Here is a 19,926-nt window from a genome sequence, read left to right on the forward strand (position 1 = left end):
TCCTCACCGTAAACTGGGGGACAGAGGTACTAAGAGTAAGAAAACCAAGTGAAGAACTTCAACATTTTACTTGAGGGAAGAGCAAGGGGAAAAGCTTATTCCTGGGTAAAAACTTTATTTTTCTGTTTTCTGAAGGATCTCTGCTCCTTCTCTGGCGTGACTTCACTGAAAACTACTGGGAAACAGGGTCTTGCTTCTTAAAGAGTTTCTCATGGGAGAAAAAATCTCTTTTTTTTAATTCTTGAGAAATATTTGTCTATTTGAAGAATGATATTTCTAATGTAGAAAATAACCCTGCAGATGGTTATTGATGCCTGATACTAGTCCATTTGTGTCTGTCTGCTGTGATGGGGGGAGTTTAAAGTGCTAAGTCTATAGCTAGCCTAATTTGTAAGCTTAGGGCCTATTGCCTTAATACTGCCTTAAAGATAAAAACTCTGGATTTTTTTTTTCTTAAGAAAATTACCAAACAATTTCCTGAAAGGCAAACTTCTCTGAATAGTTTAGTCTAATAGTCAAAATATTCCTCATTTCCAAGGGATTTTATTAATCTGCTGCAATGGGCACTTCTCTTTGCTATCAGTTCTTCCATTTGCTCTGATGGTATATTGGGAGAGAAGAAAGGAAGATCTTCATGTTCATCCATGCAGGTACTCAGGGATTCTGAAAGTGCTTCAAACATTCCTTATTTTGTCCACAATGCTCAACCTAAGCCCCTGGACTGCCTAGAAGTTTGGAGAGACTTTTTAAAGGCTCCTACCTATTACTCCAGGTCTTCATCCACTTTCTCTGGCTTGGCAAGAGATGTTGGAGCTGGTGATCTCATAGCTCCTGTTGCAATTTCAAAGGAAATGCAAAGTTTGTGGTGTGACTCAGTTGTACCAGGATGCTGCTTTAAGCAACGTTAATCCGAACTTGACTATTCATGTGTTTTGTTGGTCTAATAGCCTCGTAATGTAACTATTCCCTTTAAAGAAAGCAAGCAGCCTTTGTTCTCCCCTAAGCTATGTCAGACACTTACTCTTAATCACATGAGGGCAAACGCACTTTGGGGCCCAGAGCCGCAATGACTGAATGCCACAGGAATGTAGTGTGTCACATCTAGAAAAGGGGGAGTAGATCCATAATTTTTCAGCCTTAGACCAACCCTCGTGTTCAGTCAACTGTGACGCGGGCTGCTTTTATGGCTGTGGTTTTAGGGCTGTGGTTATAACTAAAAGACCCTTGGTCCATGGGAAAGATGGAGTGGGGGGAAAAAAGCTTAGGTTTGAAGTCGAGCTGAAGTCTTTTCTCCTCCTGGAGAAAAATAAAAGAAAGTAAAGAAAAGAATTAAAAACCCTGAAGTCTGGTGTGCTTTGACATCTGCCTTTCCAGGTCTGAGAAAGAAGTTTGGATACAGCTGGAAATCACAGCAGTCGATGCCTCTGTGAGCCAAGAAATAACTGTCCGCGCGACTCGCAGAAGCTGCTGCCGAGCTAATCCCCTGCGGTGGATACGGGAAGGCTGCTGGTTTTGTAGCCTACGGAAAATGCAGCCGTTTCCCACCCCAGTGTGGGCGCCCCGCAGCCCCCGCGTGTCTGCGTCACCCGTGTCAGAGGAGCTGAACCTTTCCAGGCATCGGCGTCCCCGCGGGGACACGCAGGCTCTGCCGCAGCCGCTGGAGCCGGTAGCAGCAGCAGCTGCCAAGGTCCCTTTTAAAGTCTTGTGTGTTAGAGCAAAATCCAGGCTGATCGTCTGAATGAGCAACCTTCCTGTGCTCTCACTCACTTGGAAGCTAAAGCCGGATTCATCTTCACCTTCGTCGTCATCCCTTCCTTTCTGCTCCTCCTTTTTCCCTTCTCTTCACTACAAATGGTCTTTGAAGGTTTAAGTGGGAGGACAGAGTAAGATTGAGGGTCTTAGCTGTTAAGTGAGGTTAATCAGCTTGGTGGTGGGTAGGTGGGCATAATGCAGTCTGAGGTTTGAGGATGTGATGCTCAAGATGACCGGGACCCTTTTTATTGGTCCAACCTCTGTCACATGTCAACTTTTTGATTAAAAATGGCCTGATTGTTTTATTGTCCCCATAATTAAGAGAAACAGAGAAAATCAGTTTCTTCAAAGAAGAAGGCGTCCTTTCCCCGCTCTCACCAAGATCCCATGTCGAGTCTGACAGGAAGAAATTAAGGCTGTAAATCACCGCTCTGTGAAATTCGTTTTAACTGGCACGAGCAGAAGAAATGAAACTACTGAAATTCTTGCTGGATGAGGAAGGTTAGTCGCAGCAGACTCTGAGATGCAGGATTTTGGCGGCTGCCCAGAGCGGCTGAACTGCCGGGGAGGAATGCAAATCCATTTGCTAGCTTTCTGGCGTAGTCAGTACAAATAATGCAGATGCGATGTCTTCCAAAAACACATCCCTCTCTGCAGAATGCCCAGCGCCCTGCAAGGGTGCACAGAAAAGCAGGATGACCTGAGTGCCACCAGCGTGCCTCATTTCAACAGCTAAAATCTTGAGAAGCCGCATATCAATTTTTGCAATGTCTGCTTTGACTTAAATCCATAAGCGACAGCCTGCTGCCAAGGAAGAGCAGAAGGAATGATTAAAGCCATGCAACACTCCTCCTGCAACAGAAGGAGACCATCTCACAGATTGCGAATATAATTGATGGCTTTAATTAATTTCACCTTCTTGGCTTCAATATTAAAGTCTGAGAAATGGAGTTACTATTTTTACAGGAACGCAAGGTAATTAGTAGGCAACATACAAACAGGCTATTGAAATTCAGGCTCGAACGTTTGATGACAAATGCAAATTTGAGCCCAAATATTTTACTCTGCTTGGCAGTAAATCATTGCTGGGAAAAAAAATGTTGAACGAGTCGCCCTGCATAAATCCCAATGCAGCTGTGGGGTGACAAATTCCTGTTCTGTGGCGCTGGCTGTTCCTGTGCCACAATAGCAGGAAAGAGCGGCTGGATCAGCGTGAGGATGTGGATCGCCCAGGTGCCTCTGATGGCAGATGATGATGGTTTTGGCAGATTTAACCATGCATTTTCAAGAATGTTATGGTTTCATGCGTTTCCAGACCCATATTTTGCCACTTCTGCTGAACAGAAACCTTCAATGCTTTACTAAGTCAGCAGAGGCTGGTTCCTTGGCACTGCAGGTGCCAAATTCAGGCTGCTGCTCAACTCTAGAAATATATGAGGGCCTTGTTGGGAGGATCCCTTATTGCTTGCTGAAGCTGCTGTTTTGGGGTTTGTTTCTTGGTTGTCTGGTGTGTTAAATGCTTCAGGCAATGGTTTTGTTTGCTTTTTTGTTTTTCTTTTTAAACATTCCTGCTCTGAATAGGCTGAGCAAGTCTCCCGTGGCACTACGGCCCCTTCAAACCCCCTGGCACACGCTTCACTTTCCGGCAGCGCCAAGACGCGCTCTGTGTGCGTACGAAGCGAGTTGTCGAAGCTCTCGAGTTAGTTTTGTCAAGTGCTGTTTTGTGCTCTTCAAAGACTCTCCACGCACGAAAGGATGAGCTGCCAGCGACTCGTACACTTAATCCAATAATGAACGCCAACACAATAACGCTTTATTATGATGTTTAATTATACAGTTTTGGACTCGGGAACGCTTTGCAGTTTCGGTTCCGCGGGAGGCGGGAGCACCCCACGTCCGGTAGCGCCTGTCTGAGCGCTCCGCTCGCAGCAGTGCTGGGAAACGGCCGGGCACGCGGGGGCCTGAGGGCTTAGACACGAGAGGCAGCTAGAGGTACGAATCGATCGGACCAAACGAGTCAATAGTGAGGCCTGGATATATCAGAACAGTAAGATTTGCAGACTTTACAACGCTCTGTTGTACCAAATGCATCCCATTTGTGATTTGCAACCCTGTAATGCCCCAAAGAGCAGGAAGGGAGCTGATCCTTGATAGAGCTGATCTAGTTTCTCTACCAGACCCTTGTTACATGCTCGAGGATGGAGGAGCAAGGGAGGCCATCCGCTTGGCCTCTGAAACAGCTGTCATCATCCTGCAGCTGTGGCAGGACTGGTGACTGGAGAAATCTTTTCCTCCCTCTTCTTTCCCCCACGGTTAATGCTTTAATTGCAAATTTCCTCTTTCAGGTGGGAAGAGGAAGTGACTAGAAGGATGAGCCTGGAATCTTTGGTGGAAACCTTGCGGGAGGTAGGTTTGACCAGCACGTGGACCGTGTCTTTTGAGCCGGGGTGTTGGACGTCACGGATTTTCTGCTCTCACCTTTTAACATGCTGGTAGCCTTTGTAACAAAGCTTGTCATTTTGTGGCCCTTGCGGCAGCTGGATGCACTGCTGCGCGCTGGGGGACAGCGTTAACGCTCGCCAATCGGAGCGGGAAGGTGCTGAAATTCCTGACAAAGTGAAAGGGAGGGGGTGGTGACAGGCCCTATCAGCCGTTCTGAGCCAAGTGTCGTGTCAGCCCGTCGCCTCTTAGCTCTCTCCCTGCTTTCTCTCGCAGGAGGCGCAGGAAGCGGAAGCGCTCCAGGAGGAGCTCAATGAAAAGATCGAGCGCCTGAAAGCCGAACTCGTCGTGTTTAAGGGTCTGATGAGTGATGTAAGTACACAGAGAGCAGAGAGGCCGGCTCCCGCCACCCCTGTGCGATGTATGCGTCATGCAGACGGCTTCATTCATAAGAAGGTTATGGTCTTAGTGAGCGCTGCTTGGTAGTTAGTTTTATGGCTGCCTTTCTGATCTAATGCATCAGACAGATCTCCCTTCCCCCTGCTTCCTGTGCGCTCTGTGCAGAGATGCATTAACTTGCTGCTTAGCCCATAACCTGGACTCTGCCCTCCCTCCCCGTTTGCCACAGCTGGCAGTGCTGGCCTTCACATCTGCAGCCATGGGAAAAGAAATATTGGAGACCCAGCACGTTAGGATAAAAGGCTTGGGCACCGTGCAGCCATTGGTACTTCTGATGGAGGGTTTGCTCTGAATTGCACAAGAAACTGATGTCAAAAAAAGAATTCGCAACTCTGAAAGCTCTGAAGAATTGAACAAAGTGTCAGTAGTTCAGGCTCTGGCTTGGTTTCCAGGCCTGCTTCTGCCTTAAATAATAATAATAATAAAGAAAACAACAAACCCCTGTTTTCTTGGGAGTTCACTCATATCACATATCAGCTTTCCTTCAAAACTTGGGGATCTGTTACAATACGACAGGAGAACAGTCTTGTGCTTGAGCAAATCTGCTCAGGCAGATATATAGAAAAGGAAGCCAGGTGAGTGTTCAGGAAGGTGCCTTTCCCTGTAAGATGGAAGCACTGCTCCTGCCAGTTGTCTGATGAAGATCTTTTACTATGCTTATTTAGTCTGTGATTTTATTTTATTTAATCAGAGCTGTTTCCTTCTGTTTGATACCAGCTTGCAGAACGTGCACCCTGGTTTCCCATGCGGTCTCATGGGGCCGCTGGATCTGCTCGTGTAGAAGCTGTCTCTTCCTTGGGTGTTTCAGAGCGGGCAGCTTGCCTGCTCGGAGGCAGCGTGCAAGGGAGAAACACGTCAGGGCTACAACCCTCATAGGTTTTTTTATTTCATTGAGGAAGAAATGTTATTTAGTGTGTACAAAAGGCGGGGTGGTGAATGCAAACACCCTCCTCAACCTGAGAAAGTACTTTGGGTTTTGCAGACTCTGCAAGGTAGAAGGGCACCTACGGGAAGCAGTGATGATGCTTGTTCCTAATCCCACTGCCTAAATATTTAGGGTGGAGAAATGGCAAACACTGGCACATGATTCCTTCCTCCCCGTTAATAATCGTTATTACCTAATCAGTCAATGAGATGGTGCTTCAGGGTTGGGATGAGTGTTTCAGTGGTTAGGAATGCCTTTTCCGCAGGGTCTGAAAGACAAAAATCCCCCAGACTTGTCCAAAGGTGCTTGACATGAGCTGGAGAAGAACCCTGTCAAAAACTTAATAAAATAAAACAAACAAACAAAACCCCTTTTTCTTTCTTCATAAGAGGATTTGGTACTTAAAAGAATCCTCTGCTCTGCAGAGGGTTTTTCTGCTTTTTTTGTCAAAGTGGAAGCAGTGCCTAGTCATTGAGGTGGTGTTTCCTGAGGGAGCGTTTTTTTCTAGGCTGGAAAATATCCTTTTTACATGACAATGTTTATTTGTAAGGAGAACAGTACTGTCTGTGAGGGGGTAATATCTCTTATAATTAACGCTTATAATTGCTGCTCCGCGTGAAGCAGTACAAAGTATTTTTTGTGTAGTTCTTGTTTGTTTGATTGTTTTTTGCTAGGTTGGAAGGCAGTTTAATGTCAATACGAGTATTATTTTTTGTGCTACAGGCTTTCATGGACCTCTTTTGATTATACCTTGTTTTAACTTCCTTATGGCAACTACTAAGTAGTTACTGTGTACCCCGGATTCTGTTTTGAGAGCAGCTTCTCCTTGCAGGCACATCTTTTTCCTGCTTGGAATAGGGAAGCGATGAGTTTTCATCAGGTTTTTGGATTTAATTCTGTACTCGCTCAACAAGTTTGTTTGTTTGTTTTGTTCTGTTTTTCCTTAAATTTTAAAATTTTATTTTACTGACCTATAAAAGATCATTTTTATCAAATCCAGGAGTTTTTTGGGGGGTGAGTATAAGTTTTTCTGTGTGACATCATTCTCAGAATAGAAATTTCATTGGAGTCGGATGCAAGTGTTAATTCTCAACTGTCAAGTCTGCTTGTCAAGGCCGTCCATGGGCCTTTCCTGCAGAACAAGGTTTAATATTGGTTAAGAATGGTATAGCCTGGGGTTAGAGAGATACTGTGGGGTATCTCTTCTTTCCTGAACTGTATAATAATAGAAGATAATCACTACTGTCCTTCCTGCAGCCCATGACAGACCTGGACACAAAGATCCAAGAAAAGGCCATGAAGGTGGACATGGACATCTGTCGGCGAATCGATATCACAGCCAAGCTGTGCGATGTAGCGCAGCAGCGCAACTCGGAAGACGTTTCCAAGATATTCCAGGTGATTAGGCCGTGAATTTTCCCCAGGGTAGTACAAGTGTGAGGGGACAAGAGGGAGCAGCATTGAGGAAGGTGGTCCAGGTTGTTCACGACTTTTGGAGGTGTTTCTAAGTAGGTGCATTTGCTTCTTCAGTTCCCGCGTGTAGCTCTGATCTGCAGGCGCTGCTGCAGCACTGAGATCTCAAAATTCAGAGAGTTTAAACTAAGCCTCAAGATGATCTTCGAGACGACTGATGCTAGTCTACAATGAATGCAGGGGAAAAAAATATATAAGGTTCTGTGTTTGTTTAAGTGGCTTCATCACATCTATTTTCTTCAGAGCCGAGAGGTTTTAAGCCTGTAGAGCTGTCATCCAAAAGTTCTTATTTCTGGCTTGGGCTCCATGACCAGAAATAACGCTTCTGTGGTGGAGAACTGTGATTACTTTGTGAGACTACAATAAAGTCTCACAGTTGGCTTTCCTTTAGCTATTTTTGTTCCTTAGCACTAGGTGGAGAAAGTCATATAATTTGCTCCAAAAGCAGCTCTATACAGAACAAACCTGTAACTCCTAATGCAGTGGCTGCTGTGTCCTGACTGCACTTTCAGTTGTGATTAACCCAGCTTCTTTCCACTTTGATCTGAATGTGTCTTGCTCAGTCTTTGAATAAGTCCGAATATTTTTTGTTTTTCTGTGTAATGGTGCCATGTAGGGTGTGTTGTGCTAAACACTGTACACAAAAGCACTGTAAATATGGTTGTGGTCTCTCTGCTGGTTGTGCTTTTTGGCTCTTGTGAAGTTACCTAAATGTTTCCTGGGTTTTATATCCAGAAATAGATCCAGATGTCATACTTGGAGACAATTATTTTTTCTTGCATGTTGAGCCACTGTGTTTTTCTAGCGGTTCTTTCTTCTCCTTGACTGGAATTGCTGTGTCTTTCTGCACAATGGTAACTGCAAAGCAAACTTTTGGTCAAGCATGCAGCGGTTAAAATGATTGTTGTGGAGCTTAATACCTATAAGGGATGGCTGACTTGCCAATTAATGAAAAACTAGAGTGGCTTTGGGAAGGGCTGTGTGTACGTGGCTCCATCTGTAAACCTCGGCGAATACTGTTACGTTTGCAACCCTCAGATGAAGGCACGAGCCTCTATGTTCTTTTCTGCAATATTACTTGAGTTCTCTCCACCCGTCTGTAAACCTGACTTCTTTGGGGCTGTCCAGGAACTCCCAAGGTTCAGTTTAACCCTTCTTCTCTCAAATAGAAGCCTAGCAGCCTATGCCTCTGGTTACGGGGTGGGAACGACCCTGCAGTGAAGACTATCTAGAAAGGTTTCTTCTGTGCCCTTTGGTGGTGGCTGGACGGTGGAAGCATCGGGCTGGTGGTGCTGGCAGGAGGGGGAGAGTTCTGTCACCGCTCCCGAGCCTGCTGCCTGGGCACTCTCGCCAGCTTCTGCTTTTCCCTCTCTCATTCTAACCTCTGCATGTTCTCCGGGAGGTCACAGGCTGTTGTCGATGACCGTACGAACACGCGGAGAGCGCTGGTAGCCTGCAGCTTGCTTTGCTCTTTGCCATTTTGAACGGCTTTCTCGTGCTCTCTGTTCACCACTCATTAACAGATGCAGTTCTGTCTTTAATACGTGCAATCATTGAACCACCTGGGAGCTGATGAGCAGTTACATGCACTGAGACTCCCCATCTTTCTTACCCTGTGCCTCAGCTGAACCTTCCAGTTATTGCCCTTCTCTCCAATTCAGGTGGCTTCCAAGAAGAAGGAGCGCAAGCTAACGTCTGACGACGACCTCTCCGAACAGGATGGGGAGAACAGCAGGTTCTCTGACGATGAGGTCAGCTGCTCTTTGAACATCACGGACGAAATGAAGCGTATGTTTAATCAGCTGTGAGTATCCTGGGCGACACGGGGGAAAACTTATTCTGAAATATAATTCCAGAACTCAAGCACTGAGATATTTCTATGGGCTTCCAATCCGGGTGTCTTTTTTCCTTCCACTCTGAGTTGAATCTGAACTGCCAGCCTTGTGCTTTTTCAGAGGTTTGCAGGAAATTCAAACAAGATTAACAAAACTTTTTTCCTTAAACTTAATTTATTTCTCCATTAAACAAGGAGGTGACTATAGAGAATGTAAGAGTATAGTCGGACACTTCTTTACATGTATATCCTTCCCCTTGTTACAGCTTGTACCAGTAGCAAGAGAAAGAAGCACGGGAAAAGTATGAAGCATTTGTCCGAGTGTTTGGCTTAATATGAGATCTCTAGAACTTCACAGCTGATTTGGGTGGATAGAAATTGAGAACATCGTCACTAAAAGCTCAGTTCAAAACGAAAACCAACTCCTATACTATTTCACATGATTTCTTGGTTGAGTTGTATGAAAATAGTAGTGGTGGACGTGTCCAGAAGAACGATCACTTTAGCAGTAGACAACAATCTATAGATTCCGAGAGTATCAGTGCTGCAATTCCCAGATTGGAAGAATCCTGTTTGATTTTTCCTAAAATTTAAACCAAAATGAAGGCAACTCCGTGCCTTGGCGCTACGCAGAGCAGTTCAGGAAGCTGGTGGGCACATGGGAAAGCGGGACATTGTTTATTGCATCCAAGTAAATGAGATATTCTCTGAGGATCGCGAGCTCCTCTTCTGCTGTCAGCTGTTGCCAAAAGAGCTATTTTGAGGGTACGTGTGTCTTCCTTTCCTCCTCAGTTTCATGTGTGGAGGAAGGCACTCTTTGCCCAAACCCCTCTTATTAGGACTCTGGTTTTAGGTGTTTTTAAGCACTTACTAATATTTCTTCCTCGGGCCAATTTCTCTTTTTCACAAGTCAGGCATCTGGATTTCAGTGTAGTAAATGTAGATTTTCCATCTCTTCCCTCCAATTCCAGATGACAACGAATAGTGGGTTCAATTTAGACAGGAAATCAAGAGGCTCCAGCTCAGTCCCTGGGTTAGTAACACACGTAGGTTTTAGTGTCGTTGTTAAACCTGGCCTCTGCTATTCAGGTTTTATTGATTTTATTGATGAAATGTTTACGTCCCTGCCCTATCCTAGTTGGCCAATAATTATAGACCACATGAATATTTTACAACATCCCTAAACTTGCAATTTTTACTTGTGCTACAGATACACAGTTGCAATACCAGATGTCTTTTCAATGAGATAGGAGAGGCAACTTACCTTAAGTTGCCAATAAAATAACTCTGTTACTAAGACACGGACACTTTCATGTACTTCTTGATTGCAGCAAGAGGAAAAAAAAGTCTTGCAATGCCTCAGGAATCATCAGTGGATGTTCATGGCTTGCTGTAGATGGTACCTTCTGACGCAGGCTTGGGGACTTTGCATAGAAGGGAGGAATGTTCAGGCACTACTTGCCTCTAGCAGAAAATCAAAACAACTTTCTTGTTACCCAATGAAGAACTAAGAGTTTAGCAAAACTCGGTCAGAATGCAATCATTTTGGAACAATTTGCATGACCGAAGTAAACTGTCATTGAAACTGGGAGACCTTGTGCTCTCTGAGAGAGATAACTCTTGCAAAAAGAGGCTGATTTGAACAACTTGTGTTGCACAAGGTTGAATCACTTATATCCAAGCATATTTGGGGGGTTTATTTGTTTGTTTCTGGTCAGATTGAGTGAAGTCACAGACTGCTGCTTTTGGGAAGCTCTTCAGTCTCCGAAAGACAGAGCTGTGCTCAGCTTCTGGCTTCAGATGTTATCTGCTCCAGCGGAAGTGAACTAAGGAAACAAAAATGCCTCGCTCTGGAATGCGCAGGCTGCTGTGTGAATGTTTGGAGGTTGCTGTGGGACCTCCTTAACGAGGACAAGAAGCGGCTACTGGGGCTTGGCTCCGCTTCTGCTGGAACCACAAGCGGATCCAGCGTCTCCAGAAACTTTCCTTAGTTGCACAACCCGCCTAACCTCCTAACGGTGCTACAGGCTGCTGCTGTCTGTGTTTGTTCTTAGCCTTAAGTGGCTTTACTAGTACCTTGTTGTTCAATTCAGCGATAAATATTTATGTTCTTTTGTGCATTGTTTTGGGGTTTTTTTGCATAGCTGCCTTGGAGGGAACTTTTATAAGTGCCGCGGGGACAACGTTGGCCACGTTTCAGCATGAAAACCAGCAGGGAGTCTTCCAGTGGCCGTTTCTTGTACAACTTCTCAAACTGCCTTTTGGTTCCTTTTCCCACATATAAAAAAAAAAAAAGCATATTTTAAGTGACTCAGTTCTTTGTGTGTGGTTTTGCAAGGAGGGGAGCCTAACTTGCAGCACCATCTGGAGGAGGAAGCTGGGAGTGTGTCCATGGCCTGGGAATGTTCCCAAGGTCCCTTTATTGTGCAGGGCGGTGGCAGAGAGCCCAGGGGCTTTTAGGCAGCGGCACAGCCTGTCTTTAAAAACTTCCAAGGTTTTCCACAGTCCTGTTGTCTCCTTCGCTCGGTTCTCATAGCCTCTTGCTGTAGAAGATCATTGAAGCCTGGGGAGTTGTTTTTCCTAATTTTTTTCCCCCACTGTCATCTCAACAGACGTGAGACCTTTGATTTTGATGATGACTGCGATAGTTTAACATGGGAGGAGAACGAGGAAACACTGCTTCTCTGGGAAGACTTCACAAATTGCAATCCGTCCATCGACCTCCAGGGAGAGGTGAGTTTTCTTAGGCTCTTCTCCATAGGAGTGAATCCTCCAGCTGCTCTTTTAGCCGTTTCAGCCTTCGGGTATTTGGCTGGTGGTCTAGACTGCCAGGCAAACTTGCTTTGATTTCCAATCCTCTTAGTGCTTCCTCTCTATGGTTGCTTTGCAGTCTGTCCAATCAGTTTATTTGCTAAACTTCATTTCTTCTGCTGCCCTCTCAAAACGAGTTTTAAAATAACAAGCGACTGTCAAGGGATCCGGTATGTAGGAACTGTTGCAGAAGCAATCTGTCACCCCCACCATGTACATAGAGCCCTGTATCCTTTGCACAACATCTCGCTTTCCCTGTGGATTGTCATTCGCACCTTTACTGGTGCAGAAATGATGCACATAGGGCAGCACCATCCCACATGTTTTTTTTTTTTAGTGGGGAGAAAAATAAATTCAGTCTCGTCCCTGAGTGATATTAAAATACAGCCTGTCAGAAACAAAGAAGCTGTTACTGCAGAAAAACTCAGGGACCTTCTGCACCCATGAATCCTGTGCTTCCATCTTCCCTGCCAGTAGGCATCTCTTGGCTTTGGTGGATAATAAAGAGCCTCCTTTTAATCCCTGGGATCCCATGCAAAGTAAACCAAGGGCCACATGCAGTGACTCCCGAGCCTTTTTAAACAGTCCTAAAGAGAAATTTGAATGGCAAGATCTGGCTTTGTGCGGGCAATTTTAAACGTGATGTTATTATTTGATCACTGAGTAGCCTGACAGCAGCAGGTGAGAAATAATCCTGCCTCCTTCCACCGTGGCTGCAGCGCAAGGACGCGGAGGCAGCGAGCCCCGGCGTGGGTGCACGTCGTGCCGTTGTTTATCGGCTGCCGCGGAGCGAAACTGCCGAGATTATTCGGAAGTGCCGGGAGAGCAGAGCGGTGCCTGAGCCGGGCGGAGGGATAACACGGAGCTCCGCGCCGGAATTAGTGACACATCCATTTGCATATACCCCTGTGTGCATGTATAAGCACCGCTATCAGAGGAATATTGCAGAATTCAGCCCTTCCCTGCAAAAACTCTAAAGGTTTTAAGAAGCTTAAATCCTTCTAAATGAAAATTATACAAGGAAAGGGTAGATTTGTCTTGTAGATGGAGATTCAGAATAAAGACTGCTCAGTCTGTGCCTGGTTTTTAACACAGTGCTTTACATGCTTGAGTCTTCTACTAGCTTTATTCCTTTCAAGTTCTTATTGCAAGTGCCCTAGCCACCTTCTTTTATGACCTTCTTCCTTAAAGCTCTTCTGCATATAAAAGGATAAGCGGAATGATTCTTGTTACCATAGGCTGGTTAGCCTGACGTTGATCCCAGGTAGGATCCTGATAAAGCTGCTACAGATGTGTCCAGAGGCTGGTGACATAATTAATGCTTGGCAGGGTGGTGGCATCAAACTGACGATAACATTTTTTTTTTCTGAAAAGAGTGAGGTAGGTAATAACATGAAAGGAAGAATTGTGACATTGTTAAACTAGAAAGCAGTTGATTCAGTCCGACTGTGTGAAACACTGCTGTATGCCTGACTTTTGTAGCACAGACTGCAAATTATATGCTTTGGATACAAAGGAACAACAGGAAATAATATTGCTAGAAAATAATGCTGAAAGGTTGTGTTGTTGTGGGAAAAACGGCACAATACCTGGGGAAAAAAGAAAAAAAAAAAGATCGTTTGATGCATGGGCCCTTTTGTGATTTCTCCCTAATTAGTCTGTATCCTTCTTTCTCTTGCAGGAGGAGAATCTGGGAAACTTGATCCACGAAACAGAATCTTTCTTTAAAACAAGAGACAAAGAATACCAAGAAACAATAGGACAAATAGAGGTAAGGAAATGATTTGTGAGAAAATGCATATTGTTTTACATGGAAGAAAATCCTGTGAGGTTATTCAGGTTCACACGCGCACACAGTGGAGTGTGTGCATATATATGTAAAAGGGCAAAAGCGGTTTCCTCTTTCTTACCCTTGGGATTTTTTCTAAATACAACTCTTTCCATAGCACTATTAGTGAGTAAGCATAAATCTGTAACCTTCAGGACAAGGAACAAAAAATGCTCTAATCCTTTTTCCCCACTGACTTATCTATCCGGCATCTCACTGGAAAACACTTTTTAAGAAATGCCCAATGAGATTGCTAGAATAAACAGCTTTATTCTTCCTAGATTTTTCTTTCTTTGGTTATTGAGCATCAACAAAAAAGATACCAGGTGGCAAACAGGTCAAGAGGTGTCTAAAAACAGTGTTGAGCTCCAAAAAGCCCTTCACTGCAGACTGCAGTGGGGTATTCGGGGGTTGCAGGTGTTTCTGGATTGGTTTCTGGGCAGTTTTAGCCTCTCCAGTTGTGAATCAGACCAGGAGAAGCACCAAGGAGCATTCTGAGGTTCCTCCCTCTCTCTTCTTTTGCACAGCTGGAACTGGCTACGGCAAAGAGTGACATGAATCGCCACCTTCACGAATACATGGAAATGTGCAGCATGAAACGGGGCCTGGATGTGCAAATGGAGACCTGCCGTAGACTTATCAAAGGCTCTGCGGACAGGTAGGATGCAGCTACTGTGCTTGCTCGTGTCGACATTGTCATTTTACAGAATCATTTTGCCTAAAGGTTTGCTCTTTGGGTGATCTGGTCTTGCTCAGGGACAAGTGACAGTCTTAAAAGAAACTTTGTTCAACCAAGAGAGCCTTTTCTTTAAGGACTTCTTCTTTACTTCTTTGTTACTGGCATTTAGTTTTTCTGTCTCAGCCTCTCTCTGAATCTCCTCTACAGGAATTCCCCGTCTCCCAGCTCCGTAGCCAGCAGCGACTCAGGAAACACAGATGAAATTCAGGACGAGTTGGACAGAGAGGCGGATGTGGAACCCATGGTCAGCTGATACGGGGTAGACGCGTTCCAGCAAAAGGGAATAACGAAGAAAAGCTTAAAAAGTGACACATGGATGGAGGAAAAAAAGAAAAAAAAAAAAAAACTTTTAAGCCCATGCACAGGGTTTCTGAGGACTCATTCCTACACGCATCCCCACCCCACCCAAGGATTGGTGCTGTAAATTTCTACTGTTATACAAATCATAACTGCAGAGTCCTGTAAGAAAACACGGTGTTTTAATTGTGCCTTTGCCCCAAGCTGAGCCACTTTGAGCTCCAGTGGAATATTATTAGCAGGTGTTTTTATATTAAAAAAAAATACTATAAAAAAAATCTGGCAGCAGCAGAGATTGGTGCTGCAAAGACTCTGGGTATTTCAATAAGCTTATGGTTTTATTGAATTGCTGCACTGATTGGCAAAAGGAGCACTGGCAGATTGAGAAGTGAATCCAGGACAATTCAGGTACAATTAAAAATGTCTGGCATTAAAATAAAGAAAAAGAGAATGCCTCCAAATTGAACCGTAAACACTTTAAAAAAATAATAGTGGGTTTAGAGAGAGCTTTTAGGATTAAGCAGTTACAGAGTATTTAAAGGAATTTCTTCATTCCACCTTTCCGGGTGAAGGAGCTTTGGAGCCCTGCCCGAGCTCTCTGCTAAACTCGAGGACCCGACGCAGGTCTCAGCTCGGTGGCAAAGCGGGTGGCAGGAGGAGGGTTCGGCGGGGTGGGAGTATCTCTGATAAACTACTATGCAAAACAAACAAAAAAGCTCGCCTTATTTATATGGAATGTTCGGTCCTTGCTGGGCTGCCGTTATCTCTTGGGGAAGGGAAGCTAAACCCACGTTTGCACATTTGTTCGTTACCTGCAGAGCTTCCTTGGAGGAGGAAGGGCTTGTTGCAACACCTTTGTTCCCAGCGACTGGATTAGGAAAGGAATCAGCCCTTCAGTTCCCCGCTGTCTTTCCTTATTTTTACTGTAGCGTTTGCTGATTTTACTTTGCTGACTGGGAGATAACTATGTTTGTTTGTTTGTTTTTTTCCCTGCTTTTAGGATGTCTAGATGGGATAGTGAGAGAATCAGGATAAACTGACATGCTGCAGGCTCAAGACAAGACGCAGGGAGAGGGCCAGGCCACTGCTATTCCATGAAGCTGAGCGTTGGAAAATACTGTAGTCCTTTCGAGGGCATAGGAAAACCAATCCCAAGCTGCTGCTGTTAAGAGTCAGGGAAGACGAATCCAGTGCTTTCTCTGTGAGAAGACCTAGGCATTATTTGCCAGTTTGGATACGTGGGAAAGCAGCATTGAAAGTCTGATTTCTTGGTAAGGAAGGAAGCTCTGGCATGATGGTTATTCAGGGGAGTTGTAGCACCTCAACCAGGTAAAAACAGGGTGTAAACCTAAGCCAATACACTTTATTTTAGGCAAGATTCAAAGTACGGTTAATACTGCCTAGAAGTTACTGTACAGCTAACTAGCACTTGCAAGATGTGAGTTGAAATACCAAATGTACCTTTTTCCTGCCAGAACACTTGGCAGCTGTCCCGGAGGAGCAGTGCTAAGGCTGGACAGGGCAACACCAGGGCAAGGCGCCTTCCCGGGGGTCAGTGAAGACGGCCAAGCTTTTAGCCTTCAGGTATTTGTTTGCAATCCTCTCCTATTGATCGGAAATCCATGGGATTGCTTTGCAAGCAAGCAGCCAGCCGCAGCGTTTCAGCAGACGCTGCATTTCTAGGTGCAATTCCTGCCAGAGGGTTTCTGCAGGCACAGAAAAGGTTTTGCTCGTTCCCTCGTGGAGTTTCCATCTCTGCTTAGATCCATCCTCTGCTTGGACACAACGCTCGGCGCTTTTAGGCCGTGCCGATCAGGTGGGCTCCGTTTGCTTGTTCGGAGCGAACCGCAATGATCCAGCCGGATCCATGGGGATCCACCAGTGATTTCCGTCCATATAAATATCCCAGGGGTATTCCTGGGGTTTCCTTGATGTTTGAAATAGCATAGGTATTTGTAGAGTAGCTAGTGATCCCTGGGTTCTTGTATTGTTAGTGAGTTAGTGGCTTTCTCAAAGCCTGTTTCATTGCATAGACATATATAATGTTTCTCTGAAAAAGAAACCTTATTCCAAAGTGCTCATTCCTATCATTTTTCTTATGGCCAAAGTGGTAAGCGTTGCATTCATTAAGGCTGCAAGTTTGGGGTGGGTGGGCAATGGGTGAGAAATAGGTGTTGAGATATTAACTTTTTCTCTGAGAGGACTGGAAAAAAAAAAAAAAGCTTTTTTTTTTTCCTTCAAGTATTCCTAAGGTCCTCAAGCAGGTCTGAACTTCAGCTGCTAAACATGTGGTTTCTCCCAAGGCTGAGAAACCTTCTGCCAAAGCAGAGCATCTGTAAACGCTTCAGGGGCTTTTGGTGGAGGTTACGGATGAGCCTTCCTGAAACCAGGAGCTGCTACGGTGGGATAGGGAAGGAAAACCTCGGTCTGACAGCGCGAGCCAAAGGAGGAAGCGGCCGCTCAGCCGCGACCTGCGCTCGTCTCGTAGCCATAATTACGAGGAGCATCTGTAAGAGGGTTGTTCGTACGTATAGGGGGTGTGGGACTGTAGTCAGGAGTATAGAAATCAGGTGTATGAGGGTGACGTGTACGATAGTAGGTTTACCATGGTTGTTGGTGTCTCTATTTGTTATATCCATATGTAATCCACTTAAAGAGAAAAGCTTTTATACCTGGGATGGGGGGCTGTTATTTTCATGTAGGCTGTACAGGACTTCACAGCTGGTGGTCAATGAGGAGGGTCGGTCCTCAGGAGTTTCCTAGCAAGTTTCTGGTTAGTTGAGTTTCCAGTGATGCTGCTGATGGATCCAACAGCGGTCCAGGTCTGTTTGTGTTCAGCTGTTCTGTAGCAACCAGATCGAAAGCTTGCCAGAAAAAAAAAAATTGTGAAAAATGCTGGAAATTATTTTGATGACCTCTTTGATTTCTTTTTGTTTTTCCTTTGTAAAGCTGTAAATACTTTATTTTCGTTTTCTATTCTTAATGTGGTGTCACATTGACACTTTTTTAGACTTCAAATCAGAAAAATCCCTCTTCATTGTTTCTCATTTTTTAAAAGGGGGATTTCAAGGAAGCAAATTTTTTTGCTTGTTAGCAGTGTAATAATAGATCAAATTACTAAAATGGATTTGTACAAAAATGTTTTCAGTACACAAATGGCAATCGCTTTTGTGGATGCATGTTGTTCAAAACCGTCCAAAGAACCACATGATACAAACTTTTTTTTTTTCAAGGATTTAGTAATTATCACATTAGTTCAGACAGAAAAAAATCAAAATTGTTTTAAAAAGTTTGCGGGGGGGGGGTGGGATGTAATGGAATTGAACTAAGCTAAATGTGTAATGTATTTATAAATACCACAGTATATATTCTATTTTTATTAGAGGTTTTTAAAGAGCAAATGGATTTCTGTTAGCAAATAGTTATTCCCTTGGAAAAACAGCTTCTGCTTTGAGGAGACTCCAGATTCATGAGCGGTTTTGAGCGACAGCACAAAAACAGCCGGCCAGGAGAAGCGATAACGAACATTAAATCACCGCTTAACTCTGCGAACCTGGCGAACAAGATCCTTTCCCATTGCGCTGCCGGGGCAGGAATGCCCTGCGGAGGATTTTCCACATTTCACTTTGGGATTTGGGATTCCTTTGCACTGATTCAGGACTTGGGTTGGAGGGCAACGCGCCGGCTTTGAGATGTTTTTTTTTCTGTCAGTGTTAAGTCGCCTGAACGCTTGACTTGAAGCCTTATCAACATTAAGGTGTAATATCCTTGCGTTAAAAACGCTGGGTTTAAAGGTGAGCTGGAAATGCCTCTCGGTCGAGTGCTGGGAGAAGCCCCGTGCTTTTTTGCGTCTGTTTTCGCGTGTATCTCGGGGTCCTGGAGACTCTTCTGCGTTTGCAGAAGCCTCTCGAGCTGCTGCTTTTTTGACAAAGCAGATCTTGGGCTGCCAGAAATGGCTGTTTGCTGCTGGAAGTGGAGGTGCCTCTGCCTGATCCGCACGTGGGATCAGTCTGTGGAGGAACGGGTGGCCAAACTGACAATCCCTAAGCAGATTTAAATGAAAAGTCCTAAAAGTGTCTTTTACCTTTTTTTTTTTTTTTTTGAATTTATTTATTAGAAAGTGTTTCGGGTGATGAAAAGCTTGGTCACCAGACACGCTCGCTGCATAATGTGGTTTCACCAGAAGAAACACGCCGTTTAGTCTCGGAAACACATTGCCTGTGGCTAAAGTGTACGTAGCTCGGTTCTGCCAAAAAAAAAGAGATTATTTATTATTTAAAGTGTTTAAATGGAGGATATTGATGCCTCTCTCCCCATGCTGTGTCACTTCTCCTCTCCGTTTCTCTTAGCTCATGTAAAAAATTTGTTTTATACACCTGAAACCAGACTACTGATTGGTGTGGAAATGAAACTGTTTACCGTCCTGTTGTAAATATTGTGCTTTATATTCTGTATATTAGCTTCTTTTAAAGAAAATGTAAGCAATGATGTTGCTCGGTCTCCGATAAGGAAAGGGCTCCGAGGATGAACCAGGGCCCACGTTCCACTGAGCTCCGGGTTAAATCCGCCTCCTCCGTTGCAGAGTCCTTCCTGCCACGACCCCGCTCGTCTCGGAGCCGGGGGCGTCGGGATCGGCGCTGGATGCAGCTCCCTTTTCCTCGTAGTGCCAAAACTCCCACCCCGTCCCTCGTTCGGCTGCTCAGGAGAGGCGCCGGGCGCTGGTTCATCCTCGGGGCCGAGGCCGGGCTGCCGCAGCCGCCCGAGGGGAAGGGGCCGCGGGGACGCTCTGGTGGTAAGGAAAAAGGAAAAAGAATCACAATAAATGCCAAACTCCCGCTTCTTGTGTGCGTGCGTTGACTGGGGCCGCTGGCCGCCCTCCCCTGCGGCCGGGAAGGGCTGCGGGAGCGGGACCATCCCGGGGGGAGGCCCGGGGAGCCTCGGGGTGCCCGTGCGCTCTGAAAACGAGCGACCTTCCTATTTAACAGCGCTGCTGAGGCAGCAAGCGCCGTCCGGGGTTAGCATTGCTGCGCTGTACACCTATACCCTGAGTGCCACCTGCTCGCTTTATTTCTCATGTATTTTTAATCATTATGGCAAAAGACCGCGGTCCCCTGCACCTCGCTTCTCCCGGAGGGCGGCGCGCGGCTCCGCGCCCGCCCGCGCCGCCGCCGCCGCAACCACGCGATTTTTTTTTTTTTTTTTTTTCTCATCGCCTCGCCCTTCCTGTTGTGCGCGCCCGGCCGCGCGGAGCGGCGCGGGGGGGGGCGGTGCGGGCGCCGCGCGCTCCCATTGGCTGCGCGAGAGGGGAGGGGCGGAGCCGCGCGCTCCCATTGGCTGCGCGGGTGGGCGGGGCGGGGCTGTGGTCTGCT

The 19,926-nt window shown here is 45.6% G+C and overlaps 1 protein-coding gene across 1 annotated transcript in view; it reads left to right on the top strand.

Annotated features, from left to right (window-relative positions):
• The window catches only part of IFFO2 (intermediate filament family orphan 2), a 31,169-nt gene extending 16,138 nt beyond the window's left edge, over positions 1–15,031 (top strand). Inside the window, exons 2-9 of the mRNA XM_010213904.2 lie at positions 4,098–4,158; positions 4,468–4,563; positions 6,833–6,973; positions 8,710–8,852; positions 11,495–11,615; positions 13,375–13,464; positions 14,049–14,179; positions 14,408–15,031. Of these exons, the coding sequence (XP_010212206.2) occupies positions 4,098–4,158; positions 4,468–4,563; positions 6,833–6,973; positions 8,710–8,852; positions 11,495–11,615; positions 13,375–13,464; positions 14,049–14,179; positions 14,408–14,513 (889 nt within the window). The 3' untranslated portion in view covers positions 14,514–15,031. The remainder of the gene's footprint in view (positions 1–4,097; positions 4,159–4,467; positions 4,564–6,832; positions 6,974–8,709; positions 8,853–11,494; positions 11,616–13,374; positions 13,465–14,048; positions 14,180–14,407) is intronic.
• Positions 15,032–19,926: the final 4,895 nt, after the last annotated feature.

This window comes from Tinamus guttatus, unplaced genomic scaffold (assembly GCF_059628265.1).
Source record: "Tinamus guttatus ecotype Peru unplaced genomic scaffold, ASM5962826v1 Tinamus_guttatus_pri_ptg000332l, whole genome shotgun sequence".
NCBI lineage: Eukaryota > Metazoa > Chordata > Aves > Tinamiformes > Tinamidae > Tinamus > Tinamus guttatus.